Below are 19746 nucleotides of genomic sequence, written 5' to 3' on the forward strand. Positions count from 1 at the left end.
TTCGTCCCCTATGGTTCTTATTATACCACTGCTGAAGAAGCTCGGGAAGACCAGCATGAGCCATGACAATGATTTCAAGCTACATGGTTCAATAAGTAGGTGAACAACAAATATAAATATATTACAAGCTTCATGGTTCAATACATATGTGAATAACAAAAAAGAATATACTACACTCTTCATGGTTCAATAAATATGTGAATACCAAATTAGAATATGTTACAAGCTTCATGGTTCAATAAATAGGTGAAAAACAAGCTTCATGGTTCAATAAAATGCAATAACTCTAAAACACTACAGTTCGATAGTGCATTTGCAAAGTTTACTGCTGGGTCGGGTTATTTGCAAAGTTAGCACTTGCGTAGGCTGTCAACAACATATGCTTCATCCATGTCATCTTGCAACCTTATGGATTTAGGCCTTCCAGGATCCCTGTGTCATGCTCAGTGATAAGGTATCCACATAGGCCCCTCAATCATTTTGTAGCTGCTTACGATATTGAAGGACTGCATCATTGGAAGCCATGTGCTCCTCAATGCATCTATCGTGAAGTACGGTGCTACATACTGTGATCCGTCATTGCCGTCCATGTCACTGCAAGCGGCTAAGACATGGGAGCACGGAATATGATGTAGTTTTGGCTTATTGCATGTGCACTTCACCTCGTGAGGCACAAGTTGACATTGCTGCATGGTGTCTCTTGCGCTATACCCTGAAGCATACCTACGGCGGCACATAATATTGAAGTCATTGTTGGCCATGTTGTAGATTCTGGTCCGATGAAAGTGTGCCTTAATTCTCCTCTGGATAAGATTGCCTCCACCTTAGGTGCGAACCACGTGCTGCAATTCATAGCAGCATTACCACGGTCTCAAAAGTAGTCCACTGTTCTATAGAATGTGAGCTCAATGATGGCACACAACGGAAGGCTCCGTACTCTGTTTAGGACATTGTTGAACACCTCCGCTATGTTCGTTGTAACGATAGTGTACCTAACATGGGATAAAAAAATTTAGAAGATCTATTTGCATAAGATAGGGTTCAATATAATTATTTAAATTCTAAATGCTAACCTGATACCGTGAGTGTCATGGATTTGGACCCAACGCTCCACCGGCTTCCCCGCTATCCACTGGCTCAATGTAGCACGTGAACAGTTAACGATAGTTTGTCACCTAACTATTTGCGTTCACAGATGGTCCTACTGTTTTTGTTGATATGCCATTATCTTGCGAGTGGTCTGATTTAACTCTCTCCATATCTCATTGAACTTCGCATGTTGGTTTTGTAGAAACAAACCTTTGAATCTCTTTACAAGAGACTTATTGTAGTACCTTGTATACAAGTTCGCTCCCAAGTGGCTCATGCACCACCTTCTCTCCATATCAGGCCATGCAATGGAGTAGTTTGTGCTTTCATGCAGCACGTCCAACGCATGTAGAAGATCCCTGTTGCGGTCAGAGATGATGCAAACTCATCCCCCGTTGCCCACGACATGTGTTCTCAACAAAGTGAGGAACCATAGCCAGCTATCATTTTTCTCACTCTCAACCATTGCAAATGCAAGAGGAAATATCTGATTATTTGCATCCACCGCCATCACTGTCATAAGGGTACCATGGTTCTTGCCACTCAGAAATGTGGTATCAACGCATAGAACCGGCCTGCAATATCTGAAAGCTTCGATGCATTGTCAAAAGGACCAGAATAACATAGTGAAGTATCGGTTAGTGGTGTTGTATGACCCATCCTCTTGCTTGATCGGCTCATCCACCATCGCCCACTAAGTCCCTAGATTCGTCGAAGCTTTCAAACAGTATCTTCAACGCCTTCTGCTTTGCTCGTCATGTAGTGTGGTAATTAATCAGCATATCCGTCTTAGTTTGCACCTCCTCCATAATGGATTTTGGCGATAAACAAATGTTTGTGCCAACAAGGGTGATGAGGAGTTGAGCTATGAACCTCGCATCAACGGTGTGGCGCACATTCCTAATAGCCTCTTCGCTGCATGTATGTGGGGTGTGTCTACTGATCACAAAATAGTTCTCATATTTCGGCTTATATGCTCGTATGAAGTAAGGACAAATCGAATGCTTGATACACCTGACCTCATACTCCGTAGGGTTAGATCGGGCGCATGTGTAGTCCCTTCTTGTCATTACAGTATAGTTGCTAACAAAGTGGATGACCTCTCCCCTGTTACGAAATTGTTACTCGATCTAGATGTCCCTATTCTGGTATCCCCAGTTAAATAAGGTGTTATACTCAACAATGACACAATCCACCAAACCAGCAACACAAAAGTACTGGATCGCTGGCACCGAGTCATCATTGTCAGTATCTTCTTCATCTCCGCTACCACTGTCTTCATCATCCATGCATCCTGCATCTACATCAGAAGGGTCCATTCTAGCTCCCTCCCTACTAGAACTGCCCTCTCCTACATGCCCTCCATCCTCTTCATGTATCACCTGCTTGTCTGATCCTTCCACAGTAGTCACTACATCACCATGCACTAGTTGTGACACTATGTTTACGTACACCCATATATCAAAGTTCTCCTCCAATGCCTTGGGTGAGTATAAAGCCAATGCAGTATTCCTTCTCATCTCGAACAACGTATGGACAATGACCGAGCTGTTTGGAACAACCCGTGGCCGCATACCCTCTAGGAGAACAGTATGAGATTGCTGGTTTACACGCAAGAGGCTCATATTATGTGATTTCAGGTCATCTAGGTCATCAGGTACCACCAAATTCTTTATGTGTTGACAGTTCTGAATTGTTACAAGCTACCCGTGCATAACTGCGAGACGTTTTCCATTATAAATATGGAAATTTATATGGTATATGCTAAATAAAGGTACACCTAATAAAATTACTACTTAGATGTTTGAACGATACACATGCTAAATATTTAAGTAATTAACAATGCTAATTAAATCATCATTATTAAATAAAAATAAAATAATTAATATTCAATATTATTTAAACTAACATGAAAGTTACATTGAGCAAATATTCAATCTCATTATAAATTGACACTGCACTATTAACTTATTTATAGATTTCTTTTTGCTGAGTGAGCTGAGCGTAGTAATAGAGTCTACGGTGAGTACAAGATACTAAAAATATTCCTCTATTTTACTTTATAGCTGCTTCTTTTATTTAACTAAGGCTAGGAGTTTATGTGTGCATTATTTTAATGGATTGCATTAAAACACTAATTAAACCGATGCACATCACTTTTAATTAAAAAATCAATTTGACAATTTATCGGTGCATTGTGACTTGACTCGAATCTTTCTGTCTAACCTAAGTTTTTTTAAATTATACAATCTACTAACCTAAGCAAATAATTACTATTACACAACATCAGACTAATTACTATTATACAAATTCACGTTAATTACTATTACACTAACTAAGCAAATAATCATATTCATATAATCAAACTAAGCAAATAATTGAACAAATGTAATTAAACAGATTAAACACTCTACTTACTGTAATTACTATTATTGCTGCAAGTACTAATTAAAAACATAATTTAAGTACTTATTGTATATCACGCTGCTGCTACTCCTTGCCTCGAGCTGATTCTTCTCTCCTCATGCTGCTGCTACTCCTCACCTCGCGCTGCTTCTCCTCTCCTCTCCACGCGCTGCGTTGCTGCTTCTCCTCTCTTTTCCTCCTTTACTCGCGCTTCTGCTATTCTCTCGTGACGTGGCTCGTGCATGAGCTGACACTACTCCTCACAAGCGCTCTCTCATTTTATAGCGAAAAATGGCAGTGCGAGGATCACTAATTACAGGGACAGCAGAGACACAAAGTGACGACGAGACGACTCGATGTGACCGCGCGTCGAAAGCAGAGACACGATGTGACCGCGCAGCAGGCCGGGCCATATTCGGTGCCTGAGGTGCTGAATATGGTCCGGGTTCACCATTTCAAGATTTTTTTGGAATATAAGGTACCGAATACGAATGTTAGATTTGTAAATATACCGATATATCTCTTTTAGCAAATATGGTGACGTATGTTATCTATTTTTCTATTTTTATCAACGCTAGGTGATGTGGGCACTATTGGGGCTGCCCTGGCCTAAAGGGGCCCTTCCCTGCTGTCTGGCAAATTTGGAAATTTAGACAACATACGCGACCGTATTTGCGAAATTAGACAACATGTCGACGTATTTGCAAATCTAGCACTCGTATTCGGTATCTCAAATACCGAAATTTGAATTTCGGAAACTGAAAATCCGAAAACACCGCGGGCCCACCGTATTCGGCAACTGAGGTGCCGAATACGGCACTGTGGGCTGTATTCGGCACCTCAGTTGCCGAATACACCCTGTACTCTGCTGTATTCGGCAACTGAGGTGCCGAATACGGCCCACAGTGCCGTATTCGGCACCTCAGTTGCCGAATACAGCCGGCCGACGTCCCATCCTCTTTTTCCCGCGTCACATCAATCTTTGTCACGTCACGTCGTTCGTTTTTTTGCATCCCGTGAGTTCGTGAGTTCGGCCGGCCGGTCAATAATTGGTGCAGGATGCATGCATGTTGGTCTGGGGAGAGCTAAATAAATTGAGGCCGCGAAGAAGAGAGCAGCACCAGAGCAGAGAAGGGAGCAAGGAATGCGAGGAGCGGCAGAGGAGCAGCAGAAGAGGAGCAACGCGAGCAGCAGCAGCGGCAGTTTAATACTTTGAGATGAGCCACTTTCGTACCGGTTAGTTATTAGATTACCTATTTAATACTTAGGTTAGTAATAATATTTAGAGTAATTAGCTTATTTGGTTAGTCAGTTTCGAAATAGATTAGTTCTTTCGGTAGTAGATTGTTTAATCCGTTCAATTATGTTTATTTAATTATATTAGTTTATTTAATTAGAGTACTTAGATTATACAAATTAGATTATTTAATTATGTTATTATATTACTTAGATTATTTAATTAGAGTACTTAGTTTATTTAATTAGAGAACTTAGATTATACAAATTAGATTATTTAATTATGTTATTAGAGTACTTAGTTTATTTAATTAGAGTACTTAGTTTATTTAATTAGAGTACTCAGATTATTCTAATTAGATTATTTAATTACGTTATTATATTACTTAGATTATTTAATTAGGGTACTTAGTTTATTTAATTAGAGTATTTAGATTATAGAAATTAGATAATTTAATTACGTTATTATATTACTTAGATTATTTAATTAGAGTACTTAGTTTATTTAATTAGAGTAGTCAGATTATTCTAATTAGATAATTTAATTACGTTATTATATATTACTTAGAATATTTAATTAGGGTACTTAGTTTATTTAATTAGAGTACTCATATTATTCTAATTAGATTATTTAATTACGTTATTATATTACTTAGATTATTTAATTAGGGTACTTAGTTTATTTAATTAGAGTATTTAGATTATAGAAATTAGATAATTTAATTACGTTATTATATTACTTAGATTATTTAATTAGAGTACTTAGTTTATTTAATTAGAGTAGTCAGATTATTCTAATTAGATAATTTAATTACGTTATTATATATTACTTAGAATATTTAATTAGGGTACTTAGTTTATTTAATTAGAGTACTCATATTATTCTAATTAGATTATTTAATTACGTTATTATATTACTTAGATTATTTAATTAGGGTACTTAGTTTATTTAATTAGAGTATTTAGATTATACAAATTAGATAATTTAATTACGTTATTATATTACTTAGATTATTTAATTAGAGTACTTAGTTTATTTAATTAGAGTAGTCAGATTATTCTAATTAGAATATTTAATTACGTTATTATATTACTTAAATATTTAATTAGGGTAGTTAGTTTATTTAATTAGAGTACTCATATTATTCTAATTAGATTATTTAATTACGTTACTTAGATTATTTAATTAGGGTACTTAGTTTATTTAATTAGAGTACTTAGATTATACAAATTAGAATATTTAATTACGTTATTATATTACTTAGATTATTTAATTAGGGTACTTAGTTTATTTAATTAGAGTACTTAGATTATACAAATTAGAATATTTAATTATGTTATTATATTACTTATATTATTTTATTAGAGTACTAAGTTTATTTAATTAGAGTTTTGAGATTATACAAATTAGATTATTTAATTACGTTATTATATTACTTAGATTATTTAATTAGAGTACTTAGTTTATTTAATTAGAGTACTTAGATTATTCTAATATGTTCTTCACCTATTTGTTGAACCAAGAAGCCTTAAATCATTATCATGGCTCATGGTGGTCTTCCCGAGCTTCTTCAGCAGCGGTACGACGAGAACCATAGGGGAAGGATGATATTCACAGGACAGCAGGTACCACGTTTATATGTGCTATTTTATTGCCACGATAATTTCGAACTAACTCTGTACATGTATTGGATAACTCATGCAGTTGGGTCCGTTACGAGCCCGGAGTGTGCACAAGATTAAGGAGTTGGACCCTCGATTCCACGAGCCACTCGCACGGGCGGGACTACTACCTTTCGCTCTCATGATGGCCGGATCTCCCATGGAGGTGGGCGGTAGGACACCTCTGCCGGCGATTGATGAGGCACTGCTCACAGGTCTCATCGACCGGTGGCGTCCTGAGACGCACACGTTCCACTTTCCTTTTGGCGAGATGGCTGTAACATTGAGGGACGTGGCCATGCTGACCGGGCTACCAATCAGGGGCGCCCCGTTAATAGTTTCGCGACCCGCAAGGGAGGAGTGGAAGGGTTATGTTGCGGATAGGTAATTATTTGTTATGTAATGCACTTCAAATATTATAGTGCTATTAAAGCTTCATCTGACCATCTGCATGTTATAGGTTTGGTGTGCAATACGACGGGAAGGATGCTGGCCTCTCCATGTCCTGGGTTCATGGGCTCCCACAGTTCGGTCCTTGCCCACTGGATGCGGACGAGGCTACACTTATGCAGCACTATGAGGTGTACTTGTACATCCTGCTCGGAGGCATCATGTTCTGCAATACAGCAGGCGATTATGTCGTCCCCCATATTGTATGGTTAGCAGCCCACCTCGCGTCACATCCTTTTGAGCCTACATCTTACAGTTGGGGGTCTGCAGTGTTGGCTGCAACCTACAGAGGTTTGTGTGATGCAACCCAGCGAACAAAGAGGAAGGCAACTATTACAGGGTGCTTACACCTCTTACAGCTATGGAGTTGGGAATACCTCCCGGTTTCCAGACCTAGGGTGCTCAAGTGCTACTACCCAGTCCACATCTCCGATGGCATTGCCGATGATATAAGGCCAACGATGGGGTATCGGTGGATTCATGCCAGGCTAAGATGGAGTCAGCAGCAAGATCATGGTAACTATTCCAGGGTGATCAGTGACCTGGACGTCCTCAGCGCTGATCTAGTGGAGTGGGATCCATGGCGTATGGCACGAGTAGAAGAAATTGCAGATGATGGACTCATCGCATCCTCTTGTAGCCGTGACGCAGACTTATGGTTGACCACATGCTTCTTGTTGTACATGAACTGCGTAGAAGTATATTCTCCAGAACGTGTACAGAGGCAGTTCGGGTATCGACAGGTGGTGCCAGTACCACCACCACGAGACGCCGGACGGGCGCACGAGTAAGTGTGTTATTGTATGTTGCCTTAGTACATTGGTTATCCATATTAACAAATTATAACTGTTTATGTAACGTATAGGAGGAGCTCACAGGGGGGTGGAGGCATGCAGAACTGGGCATCCAAGAATGCCGACTACATACGGAGGTGGACAGAGTCAGCTGCGGTCGATGTCATCATTACTGCTGGACAATACGACGAGGCCACGTACTGGGACTACCTTGCTTGGTACCGTCCGCGCACGCGTGCCACCTTACTCAGCGGACCTGTACAGCCGGGCCCCAGACCCTTCCCCGAGGATCGTGCCCGCCTACTTCATGTTGTGGTAAGTGATGTGTTACTTATAATGGTTTTCTTTAGAAAATCAATGTATTACTGACATGTCCCTCATCTTATACAGACTGAAGAGGCGTATGAGATGCATACGCAAGCGGATCAAGCTTTTGGGGAACCAAGCAGGTCATCATCGCAGAGGGATCGTAACCCTCTCCGGGAGTACATGAGGACAAGAGGATCCCGCTTCCTAAACGCTATACGTGGTCTAGGTGGGTGTGCCCCGCAATGGAGGGGGTACGACCAACATGCCATGGACCCGTCTCGTGCCTCCCACAGCAGGCGGTCATCCAGTGCTCGTGAGGAACCCGTCCGGTCAGAATCACGACATACATCTTCCGCTTCGGTGCGTCATGTCTCATGTTCCGGTGCTGAGGCCGAGGAGTGCACGCAGCCTCCTGCGCCCGAGCAGGTTACGCTGGGTTCACTAGCACCTCCGGCTACGATGACACCTCCGGCTGCAGCATCTACTCATCAGGAGGACGTCGTTGACTACACGCAACAGACCCCTTGCTGGAGCGACCCTAATGCGTTTGACTGGGGTGCTGCAATGCATGCGACCGCCACCTTCACTGATCTACTTGGCGGACAGTCCTCCCATGATCTCAATGAACCTGGAAGTTCACATTGGTACCAGCATGGCGAGCCTTCGGCACCCTGGACTCCATCGGAGCACGTTCTAGGGCCGTCCACACTTCCGCACGAGGATCCTTCGGCATGGTACATGCAGAGCCGAGTAAGCGGGGCGGGATACACGTTCGGTGGGGTTCCCACAGGGCAGGCAGATGATGATGAAGACGACCAAGGGCACGCAAGGCAGGGGCCTGCGCAGGCTGCTGGGATGAGAGCCACACACCCGCCAGACGCTTACACGCCTGGAGATTGTGTGAGGCATCGTCGCCGTTGAGTAGCCAGGACAATTTGTCATGACACATGTATTATTGATTTTAATGTCGAGGTCATCCCTATTATGTCTTATTCACTGTATTGTTAATTTAAGAAATTCTCAGTACAGAGGAAACAATAGTAGTTGTAAAGCATAAGTAGCATAGAACCCGGTACAGAGGTTACACATAAAGAACGGACAACAACAAACATTATCATGTACGATACGCCTAAAGAACATGCCTTAAGGGAATAAAATCTATAGGGTTACAATAGATGCTTAGGGCGAAGGAAAGTGGCGACGCAAATTAGCGTATGAATTCCAGGTGCGATGGTCAAAGCTATCCGGGTAAGATGGTTGTCGTCTTCGAGGTGGTTCTGGGAAGTTGTAAAAATGAGTACGACCAAATCCATCATCATTTTCAGGGTCATCGGTGTCCTCCGGAGATGGAAGCCTCGGAGGGCGGGGTCGTTGTGGCATGAAATCGTCGTCGTCGTCATCATCTTGAGGTTTCTCCGAGGTGGTACCACATCCTATTTCCCTATCAGTTGTATGGCATCTCGATGTTGTGCGTGAACGTCCTCTTGCAGTGTTCCTAGAACTTTCTCCTGTATTTCTGTTCGAACGTCTAGGCATGGGGGGCATGAAATCGTCATCGTCTTCGTCCTCGTCATTATCTGGATGATTCGTAGAGGTCGCCTCTGTACCCCTTCGATTCGCTGACTGTCGTCGTCTTCTACGCGAACCAGGCATCACACCCCCGCCGAAGAGCATATACATCGTCAAGAAGTGTGAGATTTCTTTGTTGATCAACTGTTCGTCTTCCGGGAAAGCCTGACGCACAAGAGGACCGTTCGAATCAATGGAAATAAGATAAGTAGGGTGACCAAATGTTTATATGACATACCTGAATATGGGATGCATACTGGTCCGGCGACATTACTATCGTTCTTTGCCTCCTAGAGAAACCTATCACAGAAGGATGGTCGGCCAGTTCGCGGACCCTCAGATACATTTGACGCCGGTGATACAAGAGGGCCCTAAGGTCCTCGGTGGTTACCCATTGGAGCGGCGCGGTTAACCTAGAACATATGGGTCTTGCATGCAATTTCGCCACGGCTTGGATTATGTTGTTCTCCTGTAACGGATCATCGTTTCCTTCGCGCACAACCTGTAAGGAGGCATTAAGTGCTATAGCGATCGTTGCAGGTGTCCATGGAAAGCCTGTACTAGAGGATCCCGCCATAGATTTCTTGCTCACTGACTACCTACGCTCTGTCTCTGCATCAAAACACGGATCCATGAATATTTAGGAAACACGAAATAAATAAATAAAATTACATTTACAATACAATGGTCACTTCTTGTCTAAAGGGGTACATTGCAAACCACATAATGCACAATAAGTAGTACAACTAACAGGTGAATAACATTTTACAATACAAAGTCTCTAAGACAGTTCAGTTTGACATTGGGCTGATAGTTTACTGACGGGTCGGGCAAGTCCTCCTGTCATGTCCAGGTTGTTTGCAAAGTTTGCACCTGCGAAGGCCATCAACAGCATCTGCTTCATCCATGTCACCTTGCAGCCTCGTAGATCTAGGCCTTCCAGGATCTGTGCGTCGTGCTCGTGGATAAGGTGCCCACTTAGGGCCCTCGATCGATTTGTAGTTGGTTCCGATGTTAAAGGACCGCATCTTTGGAAGCCATGTGCTCCTCAATGCATCGATCGTGAAGTACGGTGATACGTACTGTGATCCGTCATTACCACCTATGTCCCTGCAAGCGGCTAAGACATGCGAGCACGGGATATGGTGCAGTTTTGGCTTATTGCATGTGCACTTCACCTCGTTAGGTCCAAGTTGACATTGCTGCACGGTGTCCCCGGCGCTATACCCTGAAGCATACCTACGGCGGCACATGACCTCAAAGTCATTGTTGGCCAAGTCGTAGATCCTCGACCGATGAAAGTGTGCCTTGCTCCTCCTTCTTGATATGATTTGCTCCACCTTAGGTGCAAACCGTGTGGTGCACTTCATAGCAGTATTACCACGGTCTCGAAAGTAGTCCGCCGTTCTGTAGAATGTGAGCTCAATAATGGCACACAACGGGAGGCCCCGTACTCCCTTCAGGACATTGTTGAACGCCTCTGCTATGTTCGTTGTCATGATGGAGTACCTAACATGGGATACAATAATTTTAGAATGGCTATTTGCATAAGAATCGGTACAATATGATCATTACAATTCTATGTGCTAACCTGGCACCATGAGTGTCATGGATAAGGGCCCAACGCTCCGCCGGCTTCCCCGCTATCCACTGGCTAAATGTACCACGTGAACGACTAACGATAGTTTGGCCCCCAACCATTTGCGCCCGCAGTTGATCCTCCCCTGCTTGCTGGTCTGCCATCATCTTGCGAGTGGTCTCATTTAACTCTCTCCATATCTCGTTGAACTTCACCTGCTGGTTCTGAAGACATAGCCCTTTGAATCTCTTTACAAGCGACTTGCTGCGGTACCTTGTGTACAGGTTCGCGCCCAAGTGTCGCATGCACCATCTTCTCTCCACATCAGGCCATGCAATGGAGCAGTTTGTGCTATCATGCAGCACGTCCAACGCATGCAGAAGACCCTTGTTGCGGTCTGAGATGACGCAAACTCGTTCCCTATTTCCCACGACACGTGTCCTTACCAAGGTGAGGAACCACAGCCAACTATCATTGTTTTCACTCTCAAACATTGCAAAGGCGAGAGGAATGATCTGATTATTTGCATCTGCCGCCATTGCTGTCATAAGGGTACCATGGAACTTGCCGCTTAGAAATGTGGCATCCACGCATACAACCGGCCTACAATGCCTGAATGCTTCGATGCATTGTCCAAAGGACCAGAATAACCTAATGAGGTATCGGTCAGTGGTGCTATATGACCCATCATCTAGCCTGATCGGCTCATCCGCCATGGCCCACTGAGTCCCTGGATTCGTCATGGCAATCTTCTGCAGCAGTCTCGGAGCATTGTTGTATGACTCTTCGAAGCTTCCAAACAGCATCTTCAACGCCTTCTGCTTCGCTCGCCACGCGGTGTGGTAATTGATAAGCATGCCAGTCTTAGTGTGCACCTCCCCCATAATCGATTTTGGCGACAAACAAATTTCTGTGCCAATAAGCGTGATGAGGAGTTGGGCTACGAACCTCGCATCAACGGCGTGGCTCACATTCCTAATAGCCTCTTCGCTGCATGTATGTGGGGTGTGTCTACTGATCACAAAATAGTTCTCATATTTCGGCTGATGTGCTCGTACGAAGTAAGGGCAATTCGGGTGCTTGGTACACCTTACCTCATACTCCGTAGGGTTAGACCGGGCGCACTTGTGGTCCCTTCTTGTTATTACAGCATAGTTGCTAATAAAGTGGATGACCTCCCCTCTATTACGAAACTGTTGCCCAACCTGAATGTCGCTATTCTGGTATCCCCAGTTAGATAAGGTGTTATACTCAACGACGACACACTCCAGGAGCCCAGTACCACGAAAGTACTGGATCGCCGGGACCGGGTCATCATTGTCAGCAGCTTCTTCATCCCCGCTACCACCATCTTCATTATCCATGCATCCTGCATCGACCTCACCAGGGTCCACTCTACCTCCCTCTCTACTGGAACTGCCCTCCCCGACATGCCCTCCATCCTCTTCATGCATCACCTCCTGGCTTGAGCCTTCCACAGTGGTCACTGCATCACCTTGCACCAGTCGTGACACTATGTTTACGTACACCGCCATATCAAAGTTCTCCTCCAATGCCTTGCGTGAGTACAAAGCCCATGCGTTGTTCCTACTCATCTCGAACAACGTATGGACAATGACCGAGCTATTTGGAACAAGCCGCGGCCGTACACCCTCTAAGACAACAGTATGGGACTGCTGGTTCACACGCAAAAGGCGCATAATATGTGATTTCAGGCCATCTAGATCAATAGGTACCTCAACTGAACTCTCTATGTGCTGGCAGTTCTGAATTGTTACAAGTCTCCCGTGCAAAACTGTGGGTCGTTCTCCATAATAAATATGGAAAATCATACCGTATCTCCTAAATAAATATACATGTAATAAATAATAAGTACAAAAATAATACTAATTAAATAGTGCAATATACAACTAATATGCATCTTTGTTGCTACTGGACACTATCTTCTACGGTTCTACCAAACCTAAGTGATTAAACTAATTAATCAAGTTAATTGATTAATTATATTACTTTAATAAAACTAATTACCTAGATTAAATCACGTAAATTCATGTTACTATATTAAGTAAAGAATCTAATCACACTTACTAATAAAAATTATATAACCCAACTAAATCATTAATTTAAATACTCTAATTTACCAAAATAATATAATTAATCAAATGTACTTGAATGAATTTAACAATATACTGACGAAATGACTAATATACTTCTGAAAGAACTAAGAAAAATCTAATTATAATTACTAATTAACTACGTAATTATATTACTTTAATAAAACTAATTACCTAGATTAAATCCCGTAAATTCATGTTACTATATTAAGTAAAGAATATAATCACACTTACTAATAAAAATTATATAACCCAACTAAATCATTAATTTAAATACTCTAATTTACCAAAATAATATAATTAATCAAATGTACTTGAATGAATTTAACAATATACTGACGAAATGACTAATATACTTCTGAACGAACTAAGAAAAATCTAATTATAATTACTAATTAACTACGTAATCTAAAAACTTACCTTAAGGAAATTGAGCGCGGCTGCTGCTCGCGTTGATCCTCTCCGGCTGCCCCCTCTGCTCGAGCTACTTCTCCTAGCGTTGCTCCGCTGCTGCTCTCTTCTCTCCACTGCTGCCCTCTTTTCTTCTCCCTTCTCTCCTTTGCTGCTCTCTTCTCTTCTCCCTTCTCTCCTTTGCTGCTCTCTTCTCTTCTCCCTTCTCTCTTCTGCGAGCCAGGGCTTTTATTAAGCGCAAAAGCAGCATCCCGCTGGCACGCACACACCGAAAGCATCGACAGGACGTGGAAGTGACATGATGCACTGAATTCGGCAACTGAGGTGCCGAATACGGCACTGTGGGCCGTATTCGGCACCTCAGTTGCCGAATACAGCAGAGTACAGGGTGTATTCGGCAACTAAGGTGCCGAATACAGCCCACAGTGCCGTATTCGGCACCTCAGTTGCCGAATACGGTGGGCCCGCGGTGTTTTCGGATTTTCAGTTTCCGAAATTCAAATTTCGGTATTTGAGATACCGAATACGAGTGCTAGATTTGCAAATACGTCGACATGTTGTCTAATTTCGCAAATACGGTCGCATATGTTGTCTAAATTTCCAAATTTGCCCTGCTGTCTTGGATCCGGTCATTCCTTTGTCCGTGCCAAGCTGCTCTCCACAGGTCCACGGCCTCACACCTCTCCTCGTTCGTTCTCTAGCTCACTTGCTCCCTGCAGTCACCTTTTACGGTTATAAGTACTTAGCCATAAGTCCAGCAAACGGCCAGCTCCACACCACTAGCTAGGCTTCACTTCACACTATCTGATCATACGGCCACACCTCGTTTGGTCCCTTCTTCTCTCGTTCTGTCTGCCCCTGTACACCTAAATGGAGGTAAGTACCGAAGTGAAACTGTGAAAGTAATTAGCAATGAAAGTTGATTGTTGGTTTAGCTAACAGTTTGATTAGGCTAGCACCAAGCTGTTACGTTGTTTTGCGATCTTTCTTACGAACGTGATCATCGACGAACTTCGGTTAATCTGGTTTTGCATTGATTCACGTGCGTGCAGAAGGCGAGTAGGCGGCGCGTGCCGGCGTTTGGGGAGTGGAACTACTACTACTACAGCGGCGAGCTGTCCACGCCTGCTGCAGCCGCCGAGGGGTACGCGCCGGCGCCGGTTCAGGATGGCCGCAGCGATGTGTGGTTCAGGTACCCGTCGCCCCCGCGACGAAAGCCACCGCCCAGTAAGGTCAGGAGACTGGAGATGGACAAGTCTTACAGCAGCGGCAAGCGGGGGCTTCATCATGCAACGAACGTGAGGGCGTCCGACGCTGGGGCACCGACAACGGTTCGCACCCCGGCGAAGGCCGCCACCCCCAGGGTGCGGGTTGTACGGTCTGTCGATGCGGACCTGTACCAGGTGCCCCCGCCGGACTTTGTCGCCGACGAGCCGACACTACAGGTACGTGCGCGAATGCCACTCGTGTTAGTTTATTGTTGTGATTAGTGTAACTCATTGCATGCTTGTTCGTGTAATTAACACAAGATTATGAACTGAATGAGTCTATTCTGTTTTGTCAATTAACGTTTCATGCAGAATAAGAAGAAGGCGTCGAGGACGAGAAGCCTTTGGATGGGTTGCTTGGGGTTTAATTGCTTCGCCTGAATAAACCAAGCTTATTTATTTTTGTTTCCTTTCTTCTTCCTTTTGTTCTAAGTCTGAAACTGAGCGAGCTTTCTGCATTGCTGGTGGCTGCGAGTAGTACGTGTTTTCTTGTGAAAGTTTCACTTCGAACTCGAGTGTCTAGACTTCAGACTCGATGCCCAATCTTGTGGCATTAAGTTCAAACCACTAGATAAAGTTTTTTTTTTTTTTTTTTTTTGCGTGTTATATCATCTCTGTTGTGCCGGGCCCGACCGCTTCCTGCAATGCCCGTACCGGACGGAGCTTCCAACTAGTGTTCTTTTTTTGCGGGGAACTAGTGTTCTTCCGACTAGTGTTCTTGTATGTGTTTCTCTCTGAGTTCGAAATCTGTATACTGAGAAATCATGGCTTTTAGGCTTTTATTGCCTGCCTGGCCTTTGAATGACATTTGGTGATCCACTGATACGTCATACGTGTTCAGTGATCTTATCTAAATATGTAGTATTTACATACTTGAACCACATGTTCCATATGCAACCTGCTTCCACTTTACCCCTCATGTAGTCCGACTCAGTTCTTGCATTCTTTCGCTTGATTTATTCCTAGTTAGGCCTGTTTGGATAACATCAGCTATACTGGAACGCGTGAATTTGTCGATTCATGTTGGAGTTCAGATTTTAGTTTGAAATTAAATCCCGCGTTGCAAAAATGATAATTGTGTTTTGAAGTTTTTAGATAGTAGTGTGGGTTTTAAAAATAATAATAATATACCATTGAAGTCACTGATGTGCTTTCATACAACTTTTTTTTTTTAAATGTGGTTTCAAAATACCATAGTTTTCTGGAACTTCTATGGTTCCGTGGAGAAGAAAATGTTGATTAGAAGACTACTCTTAATGGGAGTTTTATTTCCATTTAATGAGGTACCATATCAGCATTTTTGATGATATGATGATCTAATTAAGAAGAGAGATCAAAGTAGTTTCATCTAGATAAAATCATTGGACACCAAGTCCAACACCTAATGAGTCTTGTACGACGAGCATATGAAATAATAAAATGAAACTATATATTGGAGAAGAGTGTTTCGGCCACCAATTTATTGCTATCTTATTGATGTGGCACTTTGGAAACAATATTATGAAACTTCCCATTAGGAGTAGTCGAATAGCCACCAATCAATCTGATAGTTTCTTTTCGATGGCGATAGTGTGACACTACATGCACTGATGCCTATTACATTCAACTGTCCATCTCTGTCCCTCTCACCGCGTACTTATTTTCGTCTCAAAACTCCCAAGTTTTCAGCGACCTTGTGAACATGATGGTGCCGACGAGTTTAGGGAGAGAATTAGGGTTTAGGGTTTTTAAGGTTCACCGACAACCCCAGAGGTTAAAGGGAGGCTGGGACAGCGGCCGGACTAGCGGTGGGCTACGGTGAGGTGACAGTGGCGGCGATGACACTGTGGGCGATAAATAGGCGATGGGTGAGATTGAAAGCAAGGGAAAGGAAAATGAAGTGGTTAGCATGGCAGGGGCTATGGGCGTGGATCCGGTGGCGGGGCGCTACCGAAGACAGCTGGAGGCGGGGTGGGCGGGGCGGGGCAGGCGGGGCGGGGCGGGGGAGGTACGTGAGGGAGCACAACAAGAACAAAATGTGACTGAGGAAGAAGAAAGGATAGGTGTCACACAATGAAGATCCAACGTTTGGAAATCGCCGATCGGACAAAACGGTATTTTCTGGCGCCTAAAGAATAGCAACACCCTTACCCTATCAACCAGGTCTTGCGCGCCTCAGACAATTGGACTTGCAGGCGGCAGGTACCCTAGTGCCATGGCTGGCCTCACCGAGAAACCAAGGCTCCACCATATTGCTTTTACTCGATCGTTGTACGAGTTATCAAGTGATCACCTATTTGTTCTTGCTTGCGACATCGTAGGTCAATAAGGCGGTTGCCGTCGGTACGACCATATATTCATAAGGGAATTAATAAGAAGAGGTGGACTCTGAATCTGATTATAAGGAAATTTGAGTAGTAAATGGACCGGTATTCATCGAGTGTATACAAAGGACAATCAAACATTCAAACTCGCACGTACGAATTGACCACCTCGATCGAAAAGACTCCCGTGCTACTCGTCTAGGATGTCCAGCGCCGTCTCAGCGGGTACAGTGGTGAGCTTTATGAATCAGCCCCGATGTTCCTCTCTCGTAGGTTCTCTAGGCGACATTTGGTTAAAAAGCTCTCCAGTAACAAATCTAGTCCACTTAGAGAGAGGGGGGTAAGGATGCAAGTGGGAAGAGTTGCAGTTGTACTACGATAAAAATTATTTTTTGAAATATTTAGATTTTATTTCTACAGACAATTCATATGATAAATCATCTGAGTACTAGGCTGCAGTCCCGTACGATCATGGAGTCCATTTCCACAGACAGTTAATATAAGGAACCGTATATAGAGATTAATTTTGTATGAAAAAAATAGAGTTCATTTTCACAAGCAGTTGACATAAGTAATCACTTGTGAAAATTAGTTTTCATAAATCTAGATCTAGATCTTGATCTAGAAGGAGAGGGAGAGAGAGTATTGAATTCACATTATTTTGAGCCATAAATTTACACCAATGTAGATTCAATTGTGTAGGCATATTATAACCATAACGAGCCAATTTAAAGATTTTTTTTAAAACTCTTTTTTATTCTGATTTTCTAATTAATTAATTAATTAATCTAATTTTATAGTTGAAGTTAAAGATGGATAGAGTATGGATGTACGATACGTTAAGACATGGAGAAATATACATCAAATGACTCTCTACTTTTATTGAAGCCATCGACAATGACACTTTGACTAAGAAGACAAAGAAAATATATTGTCCATGTTCTGATTGCAAAAATAAAAAATTATGGGACAAATAAAGCATAATCAAATCACACTTGATGTTAAGAGGTTTTGTCAAGGATTACACATGTTGGTCCAATCATGACTAACAACGTACATGGGAACCAAATGATGACATCGCTGTTGATCAAGTGGATGGTGATGATGAGGGAATCGAAGGTGATACTGATGTTATGATGGATGATGATACTGATTTTGATCTAAAGGAAATGTTACACCACGCAGAACCGCATGTTTTAAGAGATATGAAAGGTTTAGATAATTTGGAGGCATTACAGAAGGCATCGAGAGAACGTTTGTATGAGGAATTGAAGGGCTGTGATAAGAATTTTACGGTGTTACATTCGGTGCTTGAACTTTTAAGGTTGAAGGCTAGCAATGCATGGTCCGACAAGAATTTCTTGGATCTGTTGAGTCTATTAGCAAACATACTTTCGAAGCCTAACTCCTTGCCTACCACCACTTATCAGGCGAAGAAGCTTATTTGCCCATTGTCATTGAATGTGCAAAAAATACACACATATCCAAACCACTATATCCTCTACCGTAAAGAGTATGAAGCCTTGGATAGATACCCAGTGTGCAATGCGAGTTGGTACAAGAGGAATAATGATTGTGAGGACGAAGATGCTTCCGCCAACGCGAAGAAGAAGAAGAAGAATGCTGGTCATGACGAAGAAGACACTTCTTCCAACGTAGAGAAGAAGAAAAGAAGTCCTGCCATGGTGATGTGGTATATGCTAGTGATTTCCCGCTTGCAGCGTTTGTACTTGAACTCTAGGGACTCCAAACTGATGTGTTGGTATTTCGATAAGCGCAAGAAGGATGGAACTAATCTTCGACACCCCACTGATGCTAGCCAATACAGAAAGTTCGATGCCATGTATCTAGATTTCGCTGAAGAACCAAGGAATATAAGGTTTACGTTAAGTACCGATCGAATGAATCCTTTCGGTGACATGAGCACCTCACATACACTTGGCCAGTGGTCTTGGCCATCTACAACCTTCCTCCATGGCTATACATGAAGAAGTAGTACCTTATGCTGTCCATTCTTATCCAAGGATCGAAACTACCTAGCAACGATATAGATGTTTTTTAAACCATTGATGAAAGATATGGTGAAACTATAGAACGATGGGGTCCGGGTGTGGGATGAGTTCCAACAACAGTACTTTATGCCGAAAGCCATGATTTTCGTTATCATCAGTGATTATCCCACCCTTTTTTCCTATCGGGATAGGTTAAAGGGAAGCAAGGATGTGTAGTGTGCTTGGATGAAACTGCGTCTGTGTACCTTCCATACTCACAAAAGGTAATGTACATGCTACACCGATGATTCTTACTGAAAACTCACAAATACCGCAAGATGAAGAAATATTTTGACAACATGATTGAGCAAGGTACTGGCCCAAAACCTCGCAGCGGGGCACTAGTGTTTGAAATGGTCAAGAGCATCAAGGTTGCTTTTGGGAAGCCGCCGAAGGGTGAAAAGAGGAAGAGAAGTGAGACGTCGACCGGCATGCTGTGGAAGAAGATGCTAATTTTCTTTAAGGATTTGCCCTACTAGAAGGACTTGGACGTTCGCCACAACAT

The 19746-nt window shown here is 42.8% G+C and overlaps 3 protein-coding genes across 3 annotated transcripts; 2 read left to right on the forward strand and 1 right to left on the reverse strand.

Moving 5' to 3' along the window:
• Window positions 1-7414: 7414 nt before the first annotated feature.
• Window positions 7415-9101, forward strand: LOC133905966 (uncharacterized). Its single transcript, XM_062347786.1, has 4 exons — window positions 7415-7630; window positions 7709-7952; window positions 8028-8590; window positions 9095-9101. The coding sequence occupies exons 1-4, from the start codon at window positions 7431-7433 to the stop codon at window positions 9099-9101; spliced, it is 1014 nt and encodes a 337-aa protein (XP_062203770.1). The 5' UTR covers window positions 7415-7430.
• LOC133906420 (uncharacterized) lies at window positions 9060-13900 on the reverse strand. The gene is made up of 3 exons (XM_062348315.1): window positions 13629-13900; window positions 9754-10127; window positions 9060-9680 (listed from the first exon to the last, which is right to left on the reverse strand). The coding sequence occupies exons 2-3, from the start codon at window positions 10090-10092 to the stop codon at window positions 9126-9128; spliced, it is 894 nt and encodes a 297-aa protein (XP_062204299.1). The 5' UTR covers window positions 10093-10127; window positions 13629-13900; the 3' UTR covers window positions 9060-9125.
• A 589-nt stretch (window positions 13901-14489) lies between these two features.
• LOC133905967 (uncharacterized) lies at window positions 14490-15268 on the forward strand. The gene is made up of 3 exons (XM_062347787.1): window positions 14490-14495; window positions 14672-15064; window positions 15200-15268. Exons 1-3 carry the CDS (start codon window positions 14490-14492, stop codon window positions 15266-15268), a joined length of 468 nt encoding a protein of 155 aa, XP_062203771.1.
• Window positions 15269-19746: the final 4478 nt, after the last annotated feature.

The sequence above is a fragment of the Phragmites australis genome, chromosome 23 (assembly GCF_958298935.1).
Source record: "Phragmites australis chromosome 23, lpPhrAust1.1, whole genome shotgun sequence".
Taxonomy (NCBI): Eukaryota; Viridiplantae; Streptophyta; class Magnoliopsida; order Poales; family Poaceae; genus Phragmites; species Phragmites australis.

Coding starts and splice junctions, on each gene's coding strand:
- LOC133905966 (XM_062347786.1), top strand. CDS start 7,431: ATGGCACGAGTAGAAGAAATTGCAGATGATGGACTCATCGCATCCTCT. Junction 7,631..7,708: donor GACGCCGGACGGGCGCACGA/GTAAGTGTGTTA, acceptor TGTAACGTATAG/GAGGAGCTCACAGGGGGGTG. Junction 7,953..8,027: donor CCCGCCTACTTCATGTTGTG/GTAAGTGATGTG, acceptor CATCTTATACAG/ACTGAAGAGGCGTATGAGAT.
- LOC133906420 (XM_062348315.1), bottom strand. CDS start 10,092: ATGGCGGGATCCTCTAGTACAGGCTTTCCATGGACACCTGCAACGATC. Junction 9,681..9,753: donor AGTATGCATCCCATATTCAG/GTATGTCATATA, acceptor CTTGTGCGTCAG/GCTTTCCCGGAAGACGAACA.
- LOC133905967 (XM_062347787.1), top strand. Junction 15,065..15,199: donor CCGACGAGCCGACACTACAG/GTACGTGCGCGA, acceptor CGTTTCATGCAG/AATAAGAAGAAGGCGTCGAG.